The sequence below is a fragment of the Triplophysa rosa genome, unplaced genomic scaffold (assembly GCF_024868665.1).
Source record: "Triplophysa rosa unplaced genomic scaffold, Trosa_1v2 scaffold147_ERROPOS851237, whole genome shotgun sequence".
In the NCBI taxonomy this organism is placed as follows: domain Eukaryota; kingdom Metazoa; phylum Chordata; class Actinopteri; order Cypriniformes; family Nemacheilidae; genus Triplophysa; species Triplophysa rosa.
In genome coordinates this window covers 97,313-125,272 of record NW_026634151.1, presented here as the reverse complement: position 1 = coordinate 125,272, position 27,960 = coordinate 97,313, and the positions used below count along the sequence as shown (strand labels likewise).

Below are 27,960 nucleotides of genomic sequence, written 5' to 3'. Positions count from 1 at the left end.
GTGTTTGGTTTAAAAAATCTTTAAATCCTAAATAATAAAAATGCTGCTGAAGACAAATACACAATCAGAACAGTAGAAACGTTGAGTGGATGCGATCCATTCATTTAAAACTTTATTAAATCTTTTGATGAGACGCAGTCGAGTTGACGCTGGGAAGAACAGTCTGCATGAGACACATCCAGAGCTTTCTGTGCAAAAAATCATCATCATAAATCACTATTATTGCAAAAATGTTTGATCAGATTTGTCCAGTGTAACAGGAGTTCCTTACAGAGCAGCACTATCCGATATTATCAAGGGAGAGAGGTGAAGTAAATAATAATAAATAAAAAATCACCAATCTTTAAATAGACAAAACACTATCACCTTATCACGACTAAAACTTTGCCACTGTCACAACATCAGAGAACGTTTGTTTTCTTTTTTAATTAAAAATATTTCACCGTCTACTTTTATTTTTATTGCGAAAATAGGCAACTGGACTAACTGTGATGTGGATGATGTGTTTTGAACATTCAGTCCATGACGATGATGACTGAACGCGATGCTCTTGCGCTCAAGCAGTTGAGAGTTTTTGGACAGTTTTTCCCTGAACAAACACAAGAAGCGGCCGTCCTGTCAGAAAGTGCAGATCGTTGTCAGCGTGTCTGTGACAGATCACTTCTGTAGAGTCAGGAATGTTGAATCGGACGGATCGGTGGAGCTACAAACCAAAGGAAACCTCGCACATGATCTGAAGCTGAGAGCTCAAGAGTCTTCTACCACAGCGAGCAGCAGAAAAAGAGTTTTGCATTGAAAGTTTTGCTGTAAATATTCAGATGCAGCTGTTGTCGTTTGTGCGGAGGTTTGTAAACAGCTCTGTTGAAGACCCTTCCATGATGTCGCCTTTGCTGATTGGGGGTGGAGCTAGCAAAAGGGGCGGAGCTGCATTCCGAGGGACTCAGGTGGGCTTCTTCGATGTTGTGATTGGACAAACAACAACTAGCAAACACGCACGCAGCTGATCATAATTCATTGTTGTGTCAGTCAGAGACATTTGAGATTAAATAAATGATTAAAAAGGTCTATAGATGATGATATTATTACCAAACGTTTGACAGCATCATATCTAGACTATTCGGAGAGAATTCTTCATGGCAGGTTTGTATGTTACAAACCCTAAACCAAACACAATGAGTCGCACCTTCATTTCATGTAACTTGTTCGTTCCAGAAAACACAAGTGTTCAAACGAAAGATTAGAGACCCAATGAAATGATGACCTCATCTTTCACGCAGTTACCGCACACTCCTGTCACTTCAGTGTTCTGTCGAACGAGGAAAACAGAGTTTCATGTAAAGTGAGCCCACCCATGACGCTCTCACAGCCCCTCTCTCTTCTGTCCTTCCTCCCCCAGTGGACAGCAGACTTCAGTTCAGTACGCGTCCACAGGGAGGCGTCCGTGAGTCCGAGAGAAGTGCTACGAGTTGAGCCAGGGGTGGTTGAGGCATTCGGAAGCCGAGGCGCGTTTCTCTGGAACCATATCCAGCATGGGCAGGAGGAAATGTGTGAAGTGACCGGCGTCTTCGGCCAACCAACCGTATTTCTCCACCAGCACGTCAAACAGAGACCACGGCTTGAGTTTGGTGATGTGCCTCAGCTCACCTGCACACACACGCACGCACGCACACACACAGAGAGAGAGACCAACGCTAACACAACACTAACACTACATCAGTGTTAATTTTGACAGCAAATTTTGATTTAGTTTTAGTCATAGTCTTTTGACGAAAATGCAATTTAGTTTTAGTCACATTTTAGTCAACCCCATCATTTTAGTTTTAGTCTAGTTTTAGTCGACGAAATATGAAAAACATTTTAGTCGAATAAATATACATTATATTTAGTCTACTAAAATCTAAATGGTTTAAATCATTTACTTGGTGTAATTAAATGTTCCATACAAAGATTCAACTGTTTTGACATAATTTACTTCACCTTAGAATGAAATTAAACCAGGTCATTACCTTTATTTTCAGAAAAGTTCAGTAACTAGATTTGCATTGTTGGAACACAGAATATTAGACCATTAATGACATGTTCCAGTTCGTTCAATTCCATTTGACTCAATTGACTCGTTAAGTAGGGCGTATTCATTCAGTTCATTCAACCAATGAAACGCTCTGACAGGGCTCACACTCAAAGGCTATTGGCTCATGGCATGCCTCTTTGAAGAAAGAGCGCACTGTCTTTGCTTGAACAGCAATGAATGAGAATAGCTTTCAAAAAGACATATTATATAAATTGTATTACATTTCTTTAGTCATGCAAACATGTTACATATTTGGTTGAATGTACAGTTTGACTCACTTCATCACTTCTATAATCAGTAGAGGACAGCGCTGGTTTCTTTTGGCTGACTTTATGTTGCATTTCACGTTATGCAGCAGCTCGTGTTAAGTTAACATAGGCATATAAAAACCTTTGAGCTTGCCTTCGTAATGTGTTTCGGGGTGACTCGCCTGCAGTCGCGCTTCAAGTTTGCGGCGTTTTACCGGCGATCGTGAAGGAAAATAAGCGCTTTGTAAACCGCGTGGAGACACAGAATACATGTCTGTGCTTCCCCTTCTCCCAGAGACTTCTCTCTCCGTTTATATGAGATAAGCAGCACATGCGCGCAAACTGATGTCCGCCAGGTGGGACAAGAATATTTCGTCTCGTTTTTATTAGTTGACGAAAATGTCAGTATATTTTATTACAGTTTTCGTTATAATGCATTCATTTTTATTTAGTTATCGTCTCGTTTTCGTCGTGAAAACATGTCGTTAACGAATACTTTTCGTCATAGTTTTCGTTAACGAAATTAACACTGGTCTTATCACTCAGCTTGATTGATCACAGACTGAAAAAACGTCTGGCGTTACCACTAGTTTAAGTTCGTAATGGTAATCATAGTTATAATAATTAGTTCTAAGTAAATTTTCAAGATGTTATAGACCTATGAAAAGTGAAAGTCCCAAAGAAGGATGACTTATATTCAGTAAATGATTAGTCACAGTTACTTTGATGTAATAATCTAAAAGCTTTTGAAAGTAGATGAATTAGATTCATTCATATTGTAACAAGTGTAACAAGTTTCTGTATTTATCAACAATAACGCACACGCACCGAGCAACACGCGCTATGATAGGTTATAGTGCTATGTATTCTGAATAAAGTTCAGTTTAATCAGAATCAGATTGAAGATTTTCTTCTATATCTCTAGACGACCATAGGATCTTTTCCGATACGAGAAAACTTGAAGATCCTATCTGTAACCAAAACACTTCGGCAGGCAAGGTTGTGACTTTTTGAGGTATATTAGCTGATAGTAGGGTTAGGGTACAGTACGTTTCTTAGAGAGAGAAAATCAGGCTGTAATTTCTGTGTCATGATTTTCGGGAATTTCACCAGTTGACTTCGTAGATCAGAGCGATCGTGCGTCTGATCCCACGCTACACTACTCACCACACAAAAACACACACCACAACACAACAACTGCCACAATCCACCCGATTCCAACCTTCCCCACACAACACACCACACATCACACACAGAACATGCACAACACATTCACCACACAACTGGTGAGGAGAGGTTCCCATACCAGGCGAATTGTGCTCAATGGAGTCAAGACACATTGCTTGATTCTAAACACACATGTCTCGTGTGATGTGTTTTGTGAGTGCGTGTTGTGTGTGTGTGTGTGTGTGTGTGTGTGTGTGTGTGTGTGTGTGTGTGTGTCTGTGTGTGTATGTGTGTGTGTGTGTGTGTGTGTGTGTGTGTGTCAGTAGTTCAGAAGAACATCGGCATGAGACGTAAGTAACTTAGAATGAAAGAGAATCGAAGATGATTTAGACAGAGACAGACACAGAATTGAGATTGCAGAATGATTACAACAGAGAGAGAGCAGAGAGAAGAGACAGAGAGAGAGAGAGACACAGAGAGAAGAAGAAAGAGAGAGAGAAAGACAGAGACAGAAGACAGAGAGAGAGAGAGAGACAGAGAGAGAGAGAGAGAGAGAGAGAGAGAGAGAGAGAGAGAGAGAGAGAGAGAGAGAGAGAGAGAGAGAGAGAGAGAGAGAGAGAGAGAGAGAGAGAGAGAGAGAGAGAGAGAGAGAGAGAGAGAGAGAGAGAGAGAGAGAGAGAGAGAGAGAGAGAGAGACAGAGAGAGAGAGAGAGAGAGAGAGAGAGAGAGAGAGAGAGAGAGAGAGAGAGAGAGAGAGAGAGAGAGAGAGAGAGAGAGAGAGAGAGAGAGAGAGAGAGAGAGAGAGAGAGAGAGAGAGAGAGAGAGAGAGAGAGAGAGAGAGCGCGCGAGAGAGAGAGAGAGAGAGAGAGAGAGAGAGAGAGAGAGAAAAGGGAAATCATGGAGGTAGAAGAGAAGAAGAGAGGAGGAAGAAGAAGAAAGAGAAGTTTGAGTTTCATTCACAAACACGCTGCTGTCGCTGTCTAACCTCTTCTCACCCTCTCTGACATTACTAGAGTACACACTGCATTCTGATTTCATTCGTGCAATAGACACATGTGTAAATATCACACACGGCTCTCAGAAACACTTGACTGGACAGTGGCAGCATGTGTTTGTGTCTAGTTTAGCACCCTCTTGTTCTGTCTCAAACACAATGTCTGTCTTTTGAAAGGTCAAATGAAGGGCATCCCATTCTATGCATTCAGACCCCTCACATATACAGTGCACAGTATTTACAACATTTACATTCAGATAGATTATACAGTACAGTACAGAACCCTACAGACATCTCACCTTCATCACGAGAGTAATCTTCACCCGAATGAGGTTCGAACAGATAGTCACCTGTCGCCAACTCAAACGCCTACAGTAGAGGACGGAGAAAAAAAACAGGGGATCAGATTGTGATTGGACACTCGCCAATGTTTCCATATATGACATTTACACATACAACAGACGTGTTCATTTTATCAGCATGGGTTCTTCCAGTTGAGCTACACAACACAAGCCATTCCACTTTAATCTTCCTTCTGTTCACTTTACAGTAACTGCATCTTTAATGTAATGTTCCAGTGGCTCACCATGCAGGCGGTGCTCCAGATATCAGCAGGTGTGCTGTAACCCGCTCCGATCAGAACCTCTACTGACCGATACTGGCGGGTCTGGATGTCCTCTGTGAAGTGTTTGTGCTGCAAATCAACAATGACTTTGTGTCAGACGTCACGTGGTGTTTTGTGGAGTTTACATACTAGTGTTGTGTGTTGTGTGTCAGCCTCTTACCACCCAGCATGCATTGCCAAGATCAGCTATTTTAACTCGCAGGACGTCAGCGTTTTGTGGATCTAAAGGATTCACCAGCAGATCGGCCGATCGGAGCCTCGCTGAGAAGAGCAAGACACAAACACAGATGCGTGTGAGTGTGATCATCCACACAAACGATGAAAAGAGCTTCTAACTAATTTATGTCAAACTATAAGAAAGGGTTATGTGATGTTAGGGTGAGAGGATAGGATATACAGTGTGTACAGTATCAAATGTGTGTGCGTGTTTATTAAGAGTTAAACAAGAGTGAACAGTAACGGTGCGTGTGTTGACCTTTGGGTGTCTCTCCTGTACTGGATGACGATACGGTTCGGCTGCGGTCGGCAGTGACGGTGAGCACCTGAGCTTCGTCTCGCTCACAGTCGTTCGGCTGAGGATCCAGGGGCAGCTCAGGGTAGCGCGGCGTGGTGCCGCGGTGTCGCGAGCCGTTGGTGAGTCTGGTGGTTTTTCCATTAAAAAGCTCATACGATGCGTCAGAGGCGTCGCGGTCGGTCGTGCTGATCTCAGATTCCACCAGCGGGCAGAGCAGCGGTGATGCCGAACACACAGGCGGCCGCACGGGAGATGACAGACGATCCCTTTCCTGCTCACCCGTGATCACGTGACCGTTGATTTTGAAGGCGTCATCACGATCCTTGCTGGAATCGTCCTGACCTTCATCATCTGCCTCCTCCTCCTCCTCTTCCTCATCATCATCATCATCATCATCATCTTCATCATATTCATGCTCCTCTTCGTCTTTTGTCTCTTTCGTCTCTTTTTCTTCATCTGCTTCCTGCTCTTTCGGCCTCTGCGACGTGTTCAGCTCGGGCTCTGACTTCTGTGAGGGTGTGGACTCCTCGTCATCTGTTTCCTCTTCCTCTCTTGTTTCTTCATTTTCATCGGGCTGTTCTGTTTCTTTGGGCTTTTCCGCCTCGTCCTGTTTCTCTGGAATCGGCTGCTCATCGGGTGGAGCGTCTGCATGTGTGTCTACTGCGTGTGACGCTTCTTCACTTTCACAGTCTTTAGAGGGGGGGACGTCACAGTCGTCTTCACTCTCCTGGACATCCTGCTGATGAGCCTCAGCACCTGACAAACACAGACACACAGAGTTTATTCTGGACCTCTTGACTGTTATTTTTGATTCCTTTCTGCTAATAGAAACACAAGAAGAACAACTCACATGTGTGGTTAGTGAGTCTGACAGGCCGCTCTTTCTGTCCTTCCTCTTGCTCTACCTCGTCAGCATCTTCTTCGTCATCTTCATCATCCTCGCTGTCCCCCAGCGCCAGGGCGGGGCAGTGGGTGGAGTTTGGAGCTTTCTGTTTCTCTGCCTCCCGCTCTAGAGCTTCTATCTCCAGCATCCGTCTCTCCAGGAGCTCCGCCTGACGCTTCTGCTTCTTCTTCAACTTCTTCTTTTTATTTCTGGAGATCTTTCCCACCTGACACACACACACACACACACACAATGTGCGTGTACACTATAAAAGAGGAAATCTGATCCGAACCACATAAGAGAAACTGGATTTCATGGGTTTATCATCTGTTTAAATCACTATATAGAGTAATGTAGATGTCACTCACCTGTTTGAGTTGAGGAGCTGTGCTGACTGTATACACAAATAAACACAAAGACAAACAGACTTTTAGGACACACACACATATATATATATATATATATATAGTATATATTCATTTAGCCGACACTTTTACCCATTGCGACAACAAGTGAGAATTATGAGCAGTGCAAGTAGCCTTAAATTTGTAATACAATGTTCAGATAGTATAAGCCAACACACATATTATATAATGTAATATAGATTTGACTATACAGTTATAAGTGCTTTTAGAAGAGGTGAGTTTTTTTTAATAATGTTCGGAGGAAAATAAACCCCATAATAAAGTAGGGTTAGTTGAATAAATGCCCGCCCAGCATTCAAGAGTTTGTGTGTGTTGTGAAAAAACTGAAAAGAACATTATAGCACAAGGAACACGTGACCCATCAACATGTGTTTTAGGTTTTAGCAGAAACACCAACGAGCAGCGACCACTGACTTCACTAACCCCAACCAGAATGAAAATTCTGTGTGAAATACATCCAGAAATATGACGTGTCTGCAGCTCTAACAAACTAAAGGAATGATCGGCTGCAGCAGTTCAGGATTCTGTCTTTCTTCACTAAAGTTTCATTTGTTACAACCAGAGACGCACACAAATGTAAACGCATGGCACACACAGCCCAGAGACATCCTTCAGAATGAGATTTGCTTCACATCAGTGGCAGCACACGAGAGAGATGAAACACAAAAGAATTACCGGCAGATCCAGACGGAGGTGGCGCTCCAGCTTTCTGCCACTCTGTGGCCTCCACAGCCATCCTCCGAATGAAGGTATCGTCCACGCACATGAGAATATTCTCTGGTTTAATGTCTGTGTGGATGATTTTACATTTACTGTGCAGATAATCCAACCCCTGCAGAACCTGACATCAAAACCACAAACACTATTATTATTACTCTAAATCCCAACCCGCCAACATTAAACAAGAGCTCATCAGACGCACGCTTTCTCTATTTAGCATCATGCTGTTAGCTCCACCCACAGCGAAATCCCATAGGTTAAAAGTCCTGCTTCCCCAGAGAAGTCTAATGTGTGTGTGTGTGTGTGTGTGTTTACCTGTCTGATGATACTCTTGACACATGGTAACGGCAAACCCTGATAATTAGACTTTATAATCCACTTGAGTAAATGATGACCAAGAACTTCAAACACCATACACACATCTGACAGATGGAGTCAAGGAAACATGACACACATGCACGCACGCACACACACACACACACACACACACACACACACACACACACACACACACACACACACACACACACACACACACGCACTCACACACACACGTTGGGTTTCCATGTTTTATGAGGACATTCCATAGACACAATGGTTTTTATACTGTACAAACTGTATCTCATATTCCCTAACCCTAACAATCACACACAACTGTCTGCTCTTTTAGATTTTCACAAAAGTTCATTCTGTATGATTTATAAGCTTGTTTCCTCATGGGGACAAAAAAATGTCCCCACAAGGACGAGGATTTTGGATATTGCCATCTTTGTGGGGACATTTTGTCCCCATACCGTAGGGTTTACCCTTCCCACACACACGCGCACACACACACACACACACACACACACGTTTGGTTTCCACACTGTAAAACCTAACCCTGAGCTTTGCAAGTCATTTTATTTTACATTTTGGCAAGTGGTTTAAACTAACCCTAAGCCTTATAAAAATAGGTTGAAACTTAAGTTTTGAGTTTCAGTTAATAAGTGGAAAATAATGTAAAGACATTTTAAACTTAAAATAGTAAAATGACTTCTGAAGACAAGCTGCTTGCACTTAAAAGGCAGCAAAAACGTTTTACAGTATGGGTTATGAGGAACTTCCATAGAAATCATTCGCAATTTTTTGCAATTCGCAATAAGGATATGAATCCCGTTCACTCCTGAGATCTTGAAGTCATCTATGAGCTGAACAACCATGTCCTTATTAGGGTCTTCAGGATCTGTCTCACGCACCTGAGAGACACAGACAGACAGACAGACAGATGAAAAGAGAACGAGGTGTACAGTACTTATGATGTGCTAATGACTATGAAAACTCTTAGTGCTCCGTGTTTGATAAATACTCACACATCTGAGGAGTTTGATTTCATCCAGGGCCGTCTCTGTGTAGTGCTGTGCACTCTTCACAACCTTCATAGCAACAAAACGCTTCCCTCTGTTACACACACACACACACGCACAGATCAACAAACACATTCATATCACATATGAACACACACACGCACGCACGCACGCACGCACACACACACACACACACACACACACACACAACAGTGTGACACTGAGTGTGTGTGTGTGTGTCCATATGGGCTTTTTGGCTTTGTACTGACCCACATGGCAAATATAACACATATAACAGCCTGTGGCTAAAACTGCACACACACACTCATAAACAATGTGTGTATTCTGTCCGTCCATCACGGATGTGTGTGTGTGTAACTCTAGCCTGTGACACCGACACCCGCTGCTATCATATGCAGTCAGTATTTGTGGGTATCGAGTGTGTATCGAGGTGTCCTCTTGTACGCTGTCGTCATGGTTACTCACTGAATATCCCAGCACAACCACACGGTGGAAAAATGACCCCAGCCCAGTTTGCGGATCACATGGTATCTTCCATTAAAAAGATCTCCAATCTTCACCGGATGATATCCACCTGCAGAACAACACAATCATTCAACCATACTAACCCATTCCTCTGATGTTTGTTTACACGTCATTTGTTAGTTACCCAGCAAACACAGAACGTTCCCCTAACGTTAGTTTTTGGTTCCCGTTTGGTTATTTTTTGGGAACCAAAAAATAACGTTCTAAGAACGTTCTTTTCAGGTTTTTTTTTTTTGCAACCAGAAAATAACGTTACCAGAACGTTGCAGGCTGTTTTTTTAAATAACCAGAAAATAACGTTCTCTGATGGTTATTTATTGGTTATTTTTTTGCAACCAGAAAATAACCAGAAAGTAACGTTCCCTGATGGTTCTTTTTTGGCTATTTTTTATGGTAAAAATAGTCAAAACTGGTAAACGTCAGTGAGACATGTGCAATACATAAATTATAAGATCACATTGAAAACCAAATTAAATTAATAAATGTGCCCTTTAATGGCTGAAAATAATAAACTAGTTAAGCTAAATGAAAATACAATCATCTATATCCATGTGTATTTCTTTAGTGTGGTTGTCTGTTACTATATGTGTGCGCTCGAGCACGTGCATTCTCCGCTCTGCCGCGCACTCCCGTCATTTAAAAATTAATGGTCATTTCGTTTTACCTCACCGACTAACACAATAGTTTAGCGCTTTATTTATTTTAATTTTTTATTTAAAACCGTACAGATTTGAGAGTAGACTTATATTTTTGTGATTTTCGATTGATTTGACACATCTAAATCAACAGACCATGATGAAAGGACTGAAACTCAGGGCTTTTGATTGTTATATCTAAAGACGGAGCCGCGCTATAATTCTGTGGTGAGACAAGAATATTGTTAGCCTGAAGATAATTAAATGTTTATTCTGCTGTCAATAAAAATCTGCTTTAAATATTGTGTTGAAGTCATTGGTGATTTTATTTCGATATCTATAATGTCTGATGTTGAGGTAGGCCTACACACAGTGTGGTTTTATTAGAAATTCAATTCAATTCAATTCAATTTTATTTATATAGCGCTTTTCACAATGTGCATTGTTCCAAAGCAGCTTTACAGGAGCAAATAAGAAAAACACAGAAAGGTAAAACACAGCACAGTGCATGGTGTTTATAGACCAAGCAAGATCATTATAATAAATAATATCTAATAAATAAATGAATAAATAAATAAATAAATGCAGTCTCCCGGTGAGCAAGCCAACACTGCACTGCTCTGCTGTGGCGAGGAACCCAAACTCCAATGCTGAATAATGGAGAAAAAAAAACCTCGGGAGAAACCAGGCTCAGCCGGGAGGGCCAGATCTCCTCTGACGTGTCATAGCTGCACTCAGTGACCCCGACCAAAGCCACCGAGCAACGTCCACGAAGAACAGGGAGAGCCCACGAGCCGCGACCCAGGAAGCCCCACCCGCCGAAACCGTGCAGGTCCAACCCGGTCCCATTCCGTGGTCAACAACAGACAACAGAGGGACAACCAGGGAAAAGTAGTAATGGCATAATTAACTTTATTCCTGTGTTGTCTGACATCGACCACAAAACAAGACCAACCAGACCAGACCCACACAGTCCCAACAAATGAAACGCCCCGAACCACAACCAACAAGCCCCCCCCACTCCCTACAACACCCACCAGAAATGATATACTGTGCTGTTTAAATCGAAAATTAGGCTACTTCAGTGATGAAAAAGGAATTATTAGGCTAAAAGAATAATCTAATGCATTGATTTCATCCTCCATATTGTGTGGGATGATGTATTTTACTTATTTTAATTAGATTAACGTTAGACAAGCGATGGATAAAAACACAGCATGGATGTATTCATTAGAATAGAATAGAATGAGCTTTATTGGCTTTATATAAGCTCCACAGTGCAACAGAAAGACAGCAACAGGACAGAACACAGATGATAAAAAAAAAAAAATACAATAATATAGAATTAGGCAATGTACAAAACAGCAAAAACAAAACAAAACTGACGTGTAAACGGACCGAGAAAAATATTTTAGGCTAACGTTCTGGGAACGTTCCCCTAACGTTAGTTTCTGGTTCCCAGAAAGTTTTTTTAAGGTTTGTTTTTGGTTATCTTTACGGAAATTAAACGTTAGTTTCATGGTTTCTATAACGTTAGGGTAACGTTCCCCTAACGTTAGGTTTTGGTTCCCAGAACGTTATATGAACCAGAAACTAACGTTCTATTAACGTAAAGAAAACTTTCCTGGAGAACCAAAAACGAACCTTAGAAAATAACGTTCTGGGAACCAAAAACTAACGCTAGAGGAACGTTCTGGGAACCAAAAATTGTTAGCTGGGTATCCAACTGAGTTTAGTGTAGATCAAGAGCACAAACGACAGCACGTAAACGCTTGAATCAGATTCAAAAATACCTCGGGCACATGCAGCGGTGTGTATGCTCACATCTGAAATATTACAAATCACACAATACTGGCTGTAAGAACCCGATTCATACAGGACAATGAGGACATGAGGTGCTGAACATTCAAAATGAACAATCTTTTATACTGTCATCCAGAGATTTGGGGCCCTAAAAATGGTCGACGCGCCTGGCGCACGGTCTTAAAGTGTTTTCCCTATTCTTTTCATGAGTCATGGGTGTGTTTGGAAGTAACTTGCAGTAAACCAACCAGAGCCTCATCTCCCATTCCAGTTGCACTCGCGTCATGACAGATTCGCTGTTTACACGGTGGAATGTGCAAGTGGAAAAACGGAACACTTCGCTAGCGAGGAAACGCATCTGCTCGTGCGAGAGGTTCTACAACAGGACAAGTGGGATTTGTATCTTTATGTACACAATAATATTGTTTTACATTGTAATTCTTTCTTTTGTAACATTTGGCATGTGTGCTGCTGCGTGTCCCTCTGTGTGTAATAAGCAGAATGTGCGCACGTTCTATAGGCACATATTACTAACATGCTCTTTTAATAACCCCAAACAATATTGCGCCGTTGACTTCAGACCAGGTTCAGTTGGTCAGTGGCGCAGTCTATTTCAGTTGCCTCAAAATACCAACGCGCCAACAATGCGCCTGATCACACCTCGTTTTCAGACCAGCACGCCCGGCGCACAAATGGAGCCAAATGCATTTGTATGGCAAGCCGAAGATGTCACAATTATGCCATAGATTAAACGCGTTTATATCCGAACGTCGTTTTTGACGGCGTTTTAATGCAATAGTCAGACTCGCTCTGCTTGATATGCAGCTTTTGCAGTAATAATGAATGCACTTTATTTAGCCTACAATAAAGCTGTGCGTTAACATGTATGATATGCTTTTTAATTATGTTTTTTAAAAGTCTATTCTTTTTTTTAAATGCATCATACAGAATCGTTCTCATCAGCAGGTGCATCATAAATATAGCATACACAAAAGAAGGAATTTTCCGTATTCATTTTTTACAGTTGTTTCACCTGTATTTTACATTTTGCACTGAATTAAATTACATTTTAGCATTAACGGAAATGTCCGTAAAATAAAGGAAAATGTACTGGTAATTTTCTGCCAGTACTTTATCTGTTTTAACGGGATTTTTTTTACAGTGTATGTAATTACGTTTAATTAGGCCTACTATTCGGAGCAATGGGATCAGTAGGCTTAACCACCATCTTTGTGCAAACCAACTTTTTAAAATAGTTTTGCCTGTAGCTTGTAAGTAGCATGCCCGCATCCCGACTCATTTTGCCATGTTCTCACCAGGCTAGGCTGCATGAGTGGGTTGCCAGGCCTGAATCCTGCATTTATTTGTATGTGCTGAATAATATTTTTTTCCATTTCAAAAGGAAACGAGGCTGTTTATTGTAAGTTTCTTTGCAGTTCCACACACGATAGCGTCAGCCTCTTCACGGAGGTAAATGGCAAGGCATTTGGCATTGATTTGGGCTGTGTTATATTTTAGTTAATAAGTTCATGCTTGTTACATTACAATCATTGCGCAACATTATTGCGTCTCCTTATAGTCAATACATTTTTGTAATATGGAAACTAAAATCACATGGGCTACTGATAAGAGACATGCATAGACTAAAAAGCCCCTGTAAGTCGCTTTGGATAAAAGTGTCTGCTAAATGCGTAAATGTAAAATCTATTACTGTTCGTTCGTCCTGTTTATAACAAGAAAGTCCACTGATGTGTGAGTTCAGCAGCAAAAATCAAGTGCAGATACAGTTTATAAAAAGATCTCTCATTCCAGACTTTCTTTTCATACTGACCACGGATTAAGTACTGAAATATAAATCTAAAAATGACCCAGCGATACAGATAAACAGAACAAGTGTCACAGTCCTGGTCTGGTCGGGGTATTATCTGCACGTGGGTTGTATTGTTGTTGTCAAGCATGTGGAGAGCCGTCGGCTGACCGCGTGCCCGGTGTCAGCGTATTTCACCCCGCCCTCGTGTCTCCTTAGGCTTCCCCCTCACTGGTGATTTTAAACTCCGCACCTACACTCCTGCTGATACTTTACTCATTAAGAGTTCATTCCCGTAATTACCCCACACCTGCCAACCATTCCCCTCTCGTTATGTTTCCCCTTTATATTCCCTCAGTGTCTCTCGTCTGTTGTCTGACCGTTGCGTGTACAGCCTGACCTAGACGTAGCTGCGGCTCGTCTATCGAAGTTATTGGTAACCTAGTCTTGCCTGTCTCAAGAACCTAGTCTTGTCACGATTTTCCTAGTATTAAGATTCACTTCACCTCTCTTGCCGAGCGTTGCCACCCGGTGGCTCCTCTCGCTCTTGTCATCCTCTCTCATCTGCTCGTCTCCTCTAGCTCCCGTTGGTGTCCCGGACGGCTTTCACCTGGTTCACACAGAGCTTCTCCAAAGAGGGTAAAGCTGCCATCACCACAGGAACTCCCCGTCTCTCCTACGGCAGTCATCCCGGGACGAGAGAGTGTTCTGAGTTCTGAGTTCTGCCTCCTGCCTCGTTACGTCAGTGGACGGTCTCCAACAGTCACTGGCGGATTACCCTGCCTCTGTGGACTCGTATTCACATCTCCGTGGACCGCAACGTTCACGATCTGGCTTCTCGCTTTATTGCTTGTGGTTATCTGATTAATAAAGCCTTCTTTACCCCGCACTTGGGTCCATCTCGTGTCTGCCATGACAAGACCAACAACGTAAAAAATTGCTGGTGGTTCGAGCGGGCCTCGGACATACGTTTGACGCTGTCAGCGATTTTGAGTCAATCACAGCAGACTACCACTCAAAGTCCTCAGCCTCTGCTTAAAGGGAATGCAGTTTACTTTTTATTCTCGCTGACCTCACTTATACCAGAAATGATTTCTGGTGTTGGAAATTAGCTAATACAATATTTCAACCGATTGCTTTTTTGCTTTTCATGTAGGCAATACGTGCTATATGTAATAAGCAGGATACATTACAATGGGATTGGTTGGCCTTTATACAATTGCTGACCACGTTGTGTAACTTTACATTTCCAAAGAGAAGTCGCTTCTTCGGAAAGCAAGCAATGATTTGTTTAATGTTAGCAAAGGTAACACTGCGCACATAATAAAATCCTGTAAAATGATCAGTGGTAAATTGTTCTGGTCTGGCTCAGTTCATCAGTGATTGGGTGAGAACAGTTCAAATTTACTGGCTGCGGAAATCAGCGGGAGGGGCTCATTATACAACACACAAAACGCCGTAAATAACGCGCGCTCTGCGCAACCAAAACGGCATTTTTTACACCATCATATGGGAAGACAGCGGCGCAAAAGGCGGCGCTTTTCAAGCGCCTTAGAACGCCGTTAAATACGGCGTTATGGACGACTTTTCGCGCGGTTTTTACGGCGTTTGGAATCGCGACGCCATATTTTGCGGCGCAAATACTGTTTAAAACGCCGTAAAAAACGACGTTCGGATATAAACCCGTTTAATCTATGGTGTAATTGTGACACCATCGGCTTGCCATACATTTGCTATTTAAACAATGCAGCGCATGACGTGACATTGATAACTGCGTCGGGCTGAATCTAGCAAAAACCACTTGCGTCGCGCCTGTCTCCACACCGCACAGGGTGTATGATAGCGCTCAAAGTGTGAACTCAGCATAGAAGTTTTGCTTCTGTGGTCATTCTTACGAAACTATTCAAACATCATGGCGGTAAAGATTTGAATTATAAAGTATGCAATTCGATAACACAAAAAATGATCATAATAAAGATAATTGTGTTCTCTACCTCGGACAAAACACTTTTGACATACTACTGAATTATTGACGTATTTTATTGCTTTTCTGCTGAAATTCTCATTACTGTAACTTGTCTCGATTTGTCTGAGTGCATTACATGTTATCATTTAAACATAGTAAAATTAAAACATTCTAGAAAAACAATTGGATGTTCTTCTAGATGTTCCCAAATGACAAAAAAAGACAAAAAGAGATTGACAGTATATTCATGCATAATAAAAATGAAGAAACACATCTACTGGTACCTTTCAAATAGAAAACACAAGACTTTTTCCATTCTCAATAATTTAGTGTCACCTGTTTAACATTTTGTTTTAAAACTCTCTCTGTTTTCCTACATTCACAGTTTTACAAAATAAACAGAATTAAAGAGGAATTCAACTGATTTCCATAATAATCGTGTAGTGTAGTGAAAACCATATTTTCTGACAGCCCTAGTACATAATGTATATGTATGCAAAGGAATATTCGATGGATTGCGATGTTTAGGGTACACATGATATACTTTTGCAATCGTGTGTGTAAACTTAACCACCAAAGCAAAGGAAGCTTCACTTCACGTGAATGTGTCTTTACTGAGAAATCTCTGCCACAGTAACCAATCAACAACATGAGAAACAAAAATGGTTTTCTGTGGGTCACTTGGTTTTTGTGTGTTTTTGTGTAACGATGGCGAGCTCTGCCCACACTGATAGCTCACAGCTGTGTATTATATTGACTTTCAGCGAGAGATGTGCGGTACCTTTGCAGTAGTCTGCTGGGTCCTCCTGCTCCTCATCATCAGAGCCCAAAATCTCCTCCTCTGGTTCCGGGGGGACCACAGGCTAGGGAGGGGGGGGGGGGGGGGGAGGGGGAGGGATGGGTGCTGAGGGTACCTTCTGTGTGTCGGGCCTACGAGAACGATCACAAACACACACACGAGTGAATATGGCTGCAGTCAGTCAAATCAGCACAAAGATCATCTTCATCCTGTTGCCATAGAAACCAGACACAGAACGCTACACCCCCCCCCCACACACACACACTGTAGGGACCTTCTTACACAAACATGAAGACATTTTATTTGTGATGTGATTTAGTAAAGTTAGAACGTTGAATTGCAGATACACACGGCACTTGCATGAATTCTTCAAATATAAATCTGTCACAGAAACGAGAGAGAGAGAGAGAGAGAGAGAGAGAGCAGATCCTTGTGTAGAAATCATCTTACGACGACGCTCAAGTGTTATTCATGAAACATTCGTATGCTGCAAATGATGGTGTGTGGAGAAACCTAACCATGTCCCTGGAGATTAAACTTGAACCCCAACAAACAAAATACAAACTGAACGTATGTATAACAGTAAAACATGAATCTGTATTATGGGTTATATAATCATGAGTGAATCAATTAAAATACTACATTAAGGTATAAATTGAATCAACTTAGGGATCTTTACCATTTTTGTGTGTTTTATATTTTGTGTTTTCATGTTTAAAGTACATTGTAAGATCAGTATTTCAAGTGGTAATACAGTATAAGAGAGGTTTTTTAGACTTATTCCTGTCTTGCGAATGTAAAAATTGTCCAAAATCACAAGATCACGGACGAAAACGCCATCTTACACCAAAAACATTTCATTAAGCATTCAATAAAAAACTTTTTTTAAATACAATGCCCACATGCAAACAATTGCTGCAGAAGCTCTATTTCACTTTCACTTTTTTTTCCACTTTCACGTATTTTCTGTTTGTGAAGCAAACACACAAAGACAAGCCCAATTCTGTTTCTCAAATTCAAACAAAATTTTTTTATGTGAACTCGAAAACTTTTCATGTATACGAGGCACGAGCTTAAACTTGATGTTAGATTTGATCGTATCCACCGCTCACGTCCATATACGCCCAGCTGTCTGTCGTACGTTCATTTCCTTGTGATTTACCTAAATTTAGGTACAGATATAAGATATTTTGTTTCTGTGAACATGCATGTCCTGTAACCACATCTTTTTCTAGTTATTGTTTTTCTAAAATAAAATAGATTTTGGCACTGAATGCAGTCTCATTTTTGTTCTTTAAACTCATTAATCCAAACATCATAATATCACATTACGTACATGTCAACAGATATTCTCCCCATACATGTCTTAAACTTTTTTGTTTTGTTTATTTATGTAGCACTTTTTATAATGTTGCATTGTTTCAAAGCAGCTTTACATGAAAACAAGAAGAACATTTTAACTCGTAACTTTAAAATGTTTAATTAAATAATTAAAATATTTCCTGAGTTAAAAACAGTTCTTTAGACATTTGGCTATGAATAATCTCAGACTGCAGCTATTGTATACATCACCTTCCACATCACTCATCAGATGTCTAGAAATAAAGACACAAAAAAACAGGAAACCAATGTATGTGTTACAGTCTATAACAATTTATTAAAAGTTTATAACGATATCTTCTTTTTAAGGTGTTTTAATACAACACTTGTGTGTGACATCCACACAGGTAACTGCACAGGAAACATGCATCACATCTTCTGTAAATCTGAGACATTTGATGCGTATCTGTATCAGCTCAAACATTTACACACACACGCACGCACGCACGCACACACACACACACACACACACACACACACACATCACACCACTCACAGACATTCATAAGCTGGGCGTCCCCATGATCCTCACACACATGTTGACTTTTCAAGTTATATGGAGTCTTTCCATAGACATAATGACTTTTATACTGTACAAACTGTTTATTGTATCCTGTAACTCTCACACACCCCAAAACTAACCCATCACACAAACCTTTCTACATTTTCAAAAAACAACATGGAGTTTGATTTATACATTTTTGACTTTATGTCCCCATAAAGTAAAAAAATACTGCTATTACTATGTTTGTGGAAACATTTGGTTCACACACACACGCACGCACGCACACACACACACACACACACGCACACACGCACACACACAAACCATTCCCGTGGGGACAGTCCATAGGCGTAATGTTTTTATACTGTACAAACTGTATATTCTATCCCCTATCCCTAACCCTATCCCTAAACCTAAAGATCATAGAACACTTTTTGCATTTTTAGATTTGTAAAAAATATTGTTCTGTACAATTTATTAGCTTTTGTGCCCATGAGGACCTCAATTTTGGTCCCCACGGTGACACGAGTCCCCATGTGTTGGTGTGTATTCAGGTTTAGGTCCCCACCGGGATATACAAACATGAACGCACACACACACACACACACACACACACACACGCACGCACACACATGCACACACACTCTCTCACCTGCGTTTGGCTCTGTGTCGCAGTCTCAGAGCACTGAGGGCTAAACCAAATGTTCTGCTGCCTTCTGAGTAACTCACATTCATCATGACAACAGAGAAATAAAGAAGATTTGAAGACCTCCTGTCTGTGTTTCCTTCTGCATCTCCAACACTCCTGCTTTTCTTTCTCTCTCTCTCTCTCTCTGAGACGCTCTAAAGCTCAGTGGCTCACTCAAAGAATGAGAATGATGCCAAGAATCTCATGACCAATTCACGCCAGCTCAACAACTCACACACACACACACACACACACACACACACGCACACACACACACACGCACACACGCACACACACACACACACACACACACACACACACACATGTCTGGTTTATTATCTCCGTGGGGACAGTCCATAGGCGTAATGTTTTTTATACTGTACAAACTGTATATTTTATCCCCTACCCCTACCCCTAAACCTAAAGATCATAGAAAACTTTTTGCATTTTTCGATTTTCAAAAAATATCGTTCTGTACAATTTAGTAAATGTGAAAGTGACCTATTTGTCAGATATGGTGACCCATACCCGAAATGTGACCCATCCAGTGAGTAGTTTAGAATTTTAAAGTTTTACTTAATTAATATTGTATATAGGAATTTATAGTCTGTTTAATATTTGACCTGTGCTTCTCTCTCCTTTATCTTAAATGTGTGCTCTCACTGTGCGTACGTGTCTGTGTGTTTGTCTGTGTGTGCGTGTCTGTGTGCATGTGTGTGTGTGTGTGCGTGTCTGTGTGTGTGTCTGTGTGTGTGTGTGTGTGTGCGTGTGTGTGTGTGTGTGCGTGTCTGTGTGTGTGTCTGTGTGTGTGTGTGTGTGTGTGTGTGCGTGTGTCTGTGCGTCCGTGTGTGTGTCTATGTCTATGTGTGTTAGTACGTGTGCATATTGTGTGTGTGGAGTGTTTTGTATGTGGGTGTGTCTGTCTTCTGTGTTTTCACCTTTTTCTTGTTTTTACAGGAACAACTTTAATTGTTTTGTTTATGGTCAATATGTCTCTGTAACGAGGGAGGCGGGAGGAGAGCCGTAAGGCAAGAGGCGGGTGATAGTGGGAATCAGTTGTGGGCAGACCGGTCCCACATCTCTCACGGAGGAGATCGGGAGCATAAGAGGATGAAGCGACATGACTGCTGACAAGAGAGGACCGGGCCCGGACATGTGTTAAGTTAGTATTTATGTTCTTGTGGCCGACAGTGGACTGTGAGGTGGCTGCCGGCCTTTTATTTCCGTGTTATTGTTTGTTTATTTTATTAAAGTTTTTGAATGTTCGCCAGTTCCCGCCTCCTTCCTTCCCTACTTTGAACTGTATTACAGTCTCATGTACAGCTTCTTTGTAAACAATGAAAATAGTAAAAAGCGTTATATAAATAAAGTTGAGTTGAGTAGTGAACGCACGCACATCATGTGGTGAACACACGTACACCCGGAGCAGTGGACAGCTATCACTGCAGCTCAAGTGCACTTCAGTCGTTACCCGCCGGGCCCTGAGAATCCTACTGGCAACCTTCTGGTCACGAGTCCCACTCTCTAACCGTTAGGCCACGACTGCCTTATAAGCTTTTTTGCCCATGAGGTCCTCAATTTTGGTCCCCACAGTGACACGAGTCCCCATGAGCTGGTGTGCATTCAGGTTTAGGTCCCCACCGGGATATACAAACATGAACACACACACACACTTCAATTCTCTTTCAATATCACTCATCCAATATCTTCCTGTCTGTCTAACATGATTTAAGCTGAAAGTGTTTTGTCAGGTCATGGACTTTGATCTATGGATGATAGGGTATATTCTTTGTATTATTATTATTAGTGATGCTTTGAAAAAGCATAACTATTGTTATTCGAACACACATACTTCTTATAATTATTCTTGTTCCGCCAAAAGTTTGGCACTCTACTTGTCCCACAGCTTTTGATGTAGACCCATGAACGAATACATCACATCGACGGGTCTATTTGGGAATGGTGTGCTATGACTTTTATAAGTGATCGGGTGGGGGGGGGGGGTGCAATGGGGGGCGAAAAACCACCCGACAAATCCCATTGATTTAACATTGCGCCCAACTTTGAGGGATCGTAGCTCCGAGTGAGGATATCGTAGAAACATAAAAATAAAACACGATCTGAAGGGGTTATCAGGCTCTATAAGAACATCACTCACAATGGGGTGTAAGTTGCACCCCTGGGGTGTGAGAGCCTCCCAAAATTTCCGTGTACTTATAATGGTGCCCATAGACTCCCATTCAAAACCTAGATACCTATATATCACGCGTTATTTTTTCGCTTTGGACCCATGAATGACTACATCAAATCGAGCGGCCCATTGAGGAATGGTGTGTGATGACTTTTGAAAGCGATCGGGTGGAGGGGGTGCGATAGGGGGGCGAATAAAAACCTGAAAAATCCCATTGACTTAACATTGCGCCCAAATTTGACGGGTCGTAGCTCCGAGTGAGGATATCGTAGAAACATGAAAATAATACACGATTTGAAGAGGCCATCAGGCTCTGTAAGAACATCACTCACAATGGGGTGTAAGTTGTACCCCTAGGGTGTAAGAGCCAACCAAAACTTCCCATCGACAGGAAGCATGCCCATATAAGGCGTAAAACCGTCCCGTGTTGAATATCTTCGCAATACAAGCACTTAGAGACAAGGGGGTGGGCTCATTTGACTCAGGCTACCAATCAGTGTCACATGATCATTATGAAGCTATGAAGCCACGCCCATAGCAACCATTTACAGCAACCTAGCAACCGTTCCAATAGACTCCCATTATAAAAAGTCCAGGTGGATATCTTTAGAACACAGTGTCGTAGAATCAAGGGGGTGGGCTCATTTTACTCAGGCAACCAATCAATGGCCCAGGAAGTTCATTAATCTACAAAGCCACGCCCATAGCAACAAAACATGTCAGCCTAGCAACCATTTAGCAATACCTATATCTCTGCATCACAACATCGTAGAGACACGGAGGTTGGTTCGTTACACTCATAGCTTAGAGCATCATCTATTGGCAGATGCTAAGCCACGCCCATAGCAACCAAACAGGTTAGCCTAGCAACCATTTAGCAAAACCTATATCTCTGCATAGGAACATCGTAGAGACACGCGGGTTGGATCATATCACTCATAGGTTAGAGTATTATCAATTGCAGATGCCAAGCCACGCCCATAGCAACCAAACAGGTTAGCCTAGCAACCATTTAGCAACACCTATATCTCTGCATCAGAACATCGTAGAGACATGGGGGTTAGTTTGTTTCACTCATAGGTTGGACTATTATCAAGTGCAGATGCCAAGCCACGCCCATAGCAACCAAACACATTAGCCTAGCAACCATTTAGCAAGACCTATAACTCTGTATCAGAACATCTTAGACTCATGGGGGTTGGTTTCATTAGTACTTAATGTGTCATCACCCTAGTGCCGAGTTCCACGGTTTGCCACGAAAGCATCACTCACAGTTTCTTTAGAAAATGTACTATCTAGTTTTTATTATTATTGTTGTTGTTGTATATCATAATTCTGTTTTAATATCATTGTTAAAGCATGGGTAAGAACATGAGGTACGTGTTAGCTACTCTTTAAACATTTCAAAACAATATTATTGTAAAGGAAGAACAAAAGCAGTTTATTTATTTACATTGAATCATTTAGCAGATGCTTTTATCCAATAGAAGCAATCATATCAGTGAAAGACCAATAATGTGCTAGTAGACTAACGACACAATAAACTGAGCTATACACTTCTACTGTATATATAGAAATGAAGTGTTAGTATTATTGGGTGTAGCAGGCCAGTCTTTAGCTGTTTCTTGAATTTGGCTAAATAAAGATTCAGCTGCTCCGCTAGAGACCGTAGGCAGACCACAGTCCAGAAAACCTTTCTGTAGAATCCAAACCCAAAGCCTGCCATCAAGACTACATACTGTACGACCTGTGACGTGTGAGTGCTGCTCATCGTGACGGAACACAAAGATCACTCTCAAGGCATTGGACTTGAGTTAGGGTCTAGCTGTTGGATTCCAATGGCTCACGACGTAACCATGGTAACATGGTTTTCTAGATACACGTGAAGGCATCAGCCGAGATGCTGCTGCTACTGCTTTGAGTCACACGTGTGATATTTCCTTTCAAATGTATTCACAATACAAGAGGACTGTACCAAGTGGAGGAATATGTGGAGATCACTGCACAACTGTGTCACAAAAACAACAAACACACACCAACTCGGTGTCAGACATATTGTTTTCATATCATCTGTTTCTGCTTCAACAAGAGATCTTTTCAGAAATCCAGCCACAACCAAACTTAACCCAACTGCATTCTCTCATTCTCACAAAAGTGTGTCCCGTCTCCTGGAATGTCTTTCTCACAACATCATTTGGTTTTAATTGTTGTCTTGTATTAAAAAAACAACAAACGTCTGAAGATCTCTAGACTCAAAGAAGTGAAGCACAGAGCAGCGTTTGTGTTAATCAAGAACATGAGAGATCTACATGCTTTAACCTACTTTAGATTTGTCTGTCTTTATCCGTCCGCTTACTCTGTGTGTCTAGATCTTTCTGTTTACATCTCTCTGTCTTCGGCAGACATCTTTACAGCGCATTCAAAAGAAAAACAGCATAAAGCCAGATCCCTCGTCCATTAGTTTATCTGAAGAATTTCCAGTGGTGCTGTGCAGGACCTGCGTAAGTCTGAAATACTCAATATGTGGCTTGGTTGGGATTCTGAGCATCATCACATTCTCTGAATACTCCAGAAATGTCTTTCATAAAGAAATGACAATGAACCCTTTTCTCCTGTTGTGCTCTGATGCCCTAAATAAGCGTTCCGAGATGACATTCACCGCAGTATGTGAAACGCATTACAAAAGCAAACAGCAAAATCCACATCAAATCAATAGATGGAGGGTTGGTATATCAGACGTGATCTCGCAAACATATGTGTGTTCACAAGCTTTTATAGAAGAGCATGCAGAATGAAAACAACAGCGTCTGTCTGTCTGTCTGTAGGTGCAGGTGGAGGTTTCTGTTTGCATTTTCTATCAGGCCAACACACACACACACACACACACACACACACACACACACACACACACACACACACACACACACACACACACACACACACACACACACACACACACACACACACACACACACACACACACACACACAATAAGACACAGCATTACACTTACTATACATACAGAAAGAGAGACAGATGAGGATAAAATGGATGACAGTGGGATGGCCAGACAGGAAAGTGAAGACACAGACGCGTGTCATATACTGATGAGACACGGTACCTTTCCGGAGAAGAAGATTTTTCCGAGTTGACGGACATGGGCAAGCCGCTCGCTCCCGAAAGAAGAACGGAGCAGACGGAGAAATGAATAAAAGCTCAGTCTTATTTTCTATCTCTCTGTGCTGGCAGCCGGGGGTGGGGGGGTTTTCGTCCTCAGAGGTGCAGAAAGGATGGAGAGAGAGTGAGAGAGAGCACACGGCCGCTCTGAGGTGAGAGATGAAGACAGCGTCTGTCTCACATCTGTTTTTCTCTCTGATTGATTGTCTTTGGTGTTGGTTTTCCACGCGCTGTCGTTTGCTGAATGATGAAGAAAACAAAACGCCTGCAGCTCCCACACACACACACACGTCTCTCTCTCTCTCTCTCTCTCTCTCTCTCTCTCTCTCTCTCTGCAGCACAATAACAGATCTGTGCGGGCGATACCACGGTTCGGGGCGGGCGGGGGTAAGTGAGCTACAGCCACTGGAAACATGAATCTCTGTCTGACTCTCTGTCTCGCTCTGCTCCCCTCTCACAGTTCAGCGCTCCCTCTCCTCTCGTCTCGTTACGACATCCTGTATCTCAGGGCAACGCTGCTCTCGCGCTCTCTCATTCCCATTTTACATCTGCTCTTTCTGCTTCTCAAGCTTCTGCTTTCTGTCTGTCTGTCTGTCTGTCTGTCTCTTACAGCAGATGGGTTTGGACAGAGAGAGAGAGACAGGCAGATGACATAACCGTATCTCTCTCATCTTTAACACTTTCTCTTTGTATTGGTCCTTACTCTGCACCTGTCTTTCTTGCTCTAACTGTCTTAAGCTCTCTGTGTGTCTCTCTCTGGAGGCTTGTCTTACTCTCTTCTCTGATATTTTAGGGCTCAGAATTGAGGCTGTTGAAGCTGCTATCTTTACACGGCCTACTTCCACACATGCACGCACACACTCACACGCACGGACACACCCACACACGCGCATGTCTGGTTTACTATCCCCGTGGGGACAGTCCATAGGCGTAATATTTTTTATACTGTACAAACTGTATATTCTATCCCCTATCCCTAACCCTATCCCTAAACCTAAAGATCATAGAACACTTTTTGCATTTTTAGATTTTTTTAAAAATATTGTTCTGTACAATTTATTAGCTTTTATGCCCATGAGGACCTCAATTTTGGTCCCCACGGTGACACGAGTCCCCATGTGTTGGTGTGTATTCAGGTTTAGGTCCCCACCGGGATATACAAACATGAACACACATGACAGTACACACACATTCAAACACACACAAACATGCACGCACACACAATACTGCAGTTACACACACACGTCCTTTTTTTAAACTGACAGCTTCTCTCAGTCATATGTTCAGCAAAGAGTGTGTGTATGTGTATATACTGTGTGTGTGTGTGCATGTGTGTGTTTGTCAGAGCATTTTCACACTCTTCTCTTGCTAATCACAGATCTAATGGTTGCTATGGTGACGGGTCGGTTTGTTCCAGCTTGTTGTGTTGTACGTCACAGGAAGCACAGTGAATCCTTCATAATCTCAGTGTGTGCGTGTATCCTCAGATGATGGGACAGACGCTCCAGAATGAATAAATGAATGAATTGTGAATGTGTGTGTGTACTTCATTTTTAGAATGTATACAGTATGTACCGTGTGCGTTTGTGTATTTTGAGTGTGGTAATCATTTAAATGTTGTATGATTTCTCTTGCATCACATCTGCAGTCTCAGTGTGGTGAATATATTGTTGTGTGATTTCTGATATTGAAATGCTAAACTTTACCACAAGCATTCATCTGTAACTCATCACAGCATATCTCTGGTGTTGAAAAACAATGCTTCAAATATATTTTAAAATTCCCTCTCCTGTACAAAATAATCATAAATATGTGTATATATATATATACATATATAAACAGTGTGTGTGTGTGTGTGTGTGTGTGTGTGTGTGTGTGTGTGTGTTAGTCAACAGCAGGAAAAGTCATCAATCTCTTTGTCCACAGGACATTCAACTCATTTCAATGTCACTGCGTTTTCACTGTTATTTAAACTTCCCAGCCTCAAATATCTTCTTCTGTCATCACTTGTCTCTTAGGCATGCGAAAAATCACATTTCAACTGATGATTATACAGGGTTTTTGATGTATTAAATCCATATGCACTCTACATGCCCCTTAAATGTGTCAATACACACAATCCCTTCATTTACAATGTGCATAATGTGAACAGAAAAAACCCATTCATTCATTCATTCATTCATTCATTCATCCATCCAGCCATCCATCCATCCTCCAAACCCACATTTGTGATTCAAAATTCGCTGTTATTATTCAAAACTATAATATGACATGAAGTCGAATCATTAAAGGCATAGTTCACCCAAAAATGAAAATTCTGTCATTACTTACCATAACCAAACAGATCTGTTTGCTTACTGACATTCCTACAAGTATCTTCCTATCAGAAAAAAGAAATGTATACAGGTTTGGAACAATCTGAGGGTGAGTAAATGAAGACAGATGTTCATTTTGAAATATCACTTTAACAAATGAGCAAAAATGTTTCTTCTGATAAAGTGATTTGAGTTGATTGAGAGATATTCACCAGAAAAGGGAAAAGACACAGCAGAGCACTGTCACAATACGCAAACAATGTCATCTAATGGCTTTTATTTCAGATATTTGCAGCACTTCTACATCCACAATCCTCGCTCTGCACGTACTCCTACGTTCAAATAACATTTCTTCATCGTTTGAGTCTCCTCCATCAGCTTCGTGTGTATTTTTGATACACACAATTGTATTTTGTTATTTCAAACGAGTCCTGCTCAGATCATAGTGTTACTTTAGATCTTTTTGATTGTTTTGGGTTAATTATAGTAGAATTTAATATTTAAATACAAGTGTATTGATCATTATTTTCCTGCAGATTAAAGCCAAAGAAGGTCTCTGCAGCATTTATATGTTTACAGCATTTAGACTGATCATTAACACCTCATTAATTAGTAGCGTCCTTCACCTGAGATCAAATTTTAAGACATAATTGTAAAAGACGAATGTTTCTTTATTCCGGTTTTGTTATGAACAACGTAGGAGTACGTGCAGAGCGAGGATCGAGTCCGAATTAAATACAGTATATTTAGTATTTATTTACACTGTGTTCTGCAGTTATCATATTTGATGCTGTCCCTGTTCAGTCGGATCATCTCATCATGCGCTATAGTGTGATGGTGAGACGGCGCTGATTAAATATTTACATTGAATTTTTATTTAAGATTTGAGTTGGATTTTACAAGAAGGTGCATGAAACAATTATCACTCAAGCGCAAATAACTGCAGATTTAATCTTCGTGATAATGTGGATCTTTAACGGATATGAGGTGAAATTAAAAGTGTGTGAGGCATTAATGCTTATAATTGTTTTTATCACACTTACTTTCTGCAATCTAAGTTCACTAACTCACCATTTGTGTCGCCCCTTGTCTCCAGAATGTGCGTATGGGTCGGAATTTGCGTGCAGGACCAGGAGCGCAAATTTTTCCGTCAAGTTT

General features: G+C 41.5%; 1 protein-coding gene across 1 annotated transcript; it reads right to left on the bottom strand.

Moving 5' to 3' along the window:
* Nucleotides 1-76: 76 nt before the first annotated feature.
* srpk2 (SRSF protein kinase 2) lies at nucleotides 77-25,478 on the bottom strand. Its single transcript, XM_057326939.1, has 14 exons — nucleotides 24,432-25,478; nucleotides 16,529-16,677; nucleotides 9,477-9,585; nucleotides 8,997-9,084; nucleotides 8,795-8,882; nucleotides 7,963-8,069; nucleotides 7,603-7,768; nucleotides 6,871-6,896; nucleotides 6,470-6,728; nucleotides 5,581-6,375; nucleotides 5,266-5,366; nucleotides 5,067-5,174; nucleotides 4,780-4,849; nucleotides 77-1,644 (listed from the first exon to the last, which is right to left on the bottom strand). The coding sequence occupies exons 4-14, from the start codon at nucleotides 9,063-9,065 to the stop codon at nucleotides 1,460-1,462; spliced, it is 1,974 nt and encodes a 657-aa protein (XP_057182922.1). The 5' UTR covers nucleotides 9,066-9,084; nucleotides 9,477-9,585; nucleotides 16,529-16,677; nucleotides 24,432-25,478; the 3' UTR covers nucleotides 77-1,459.
* Nucleotides 25,479-27,960: the final 2,482 nt, after the last annotated feature.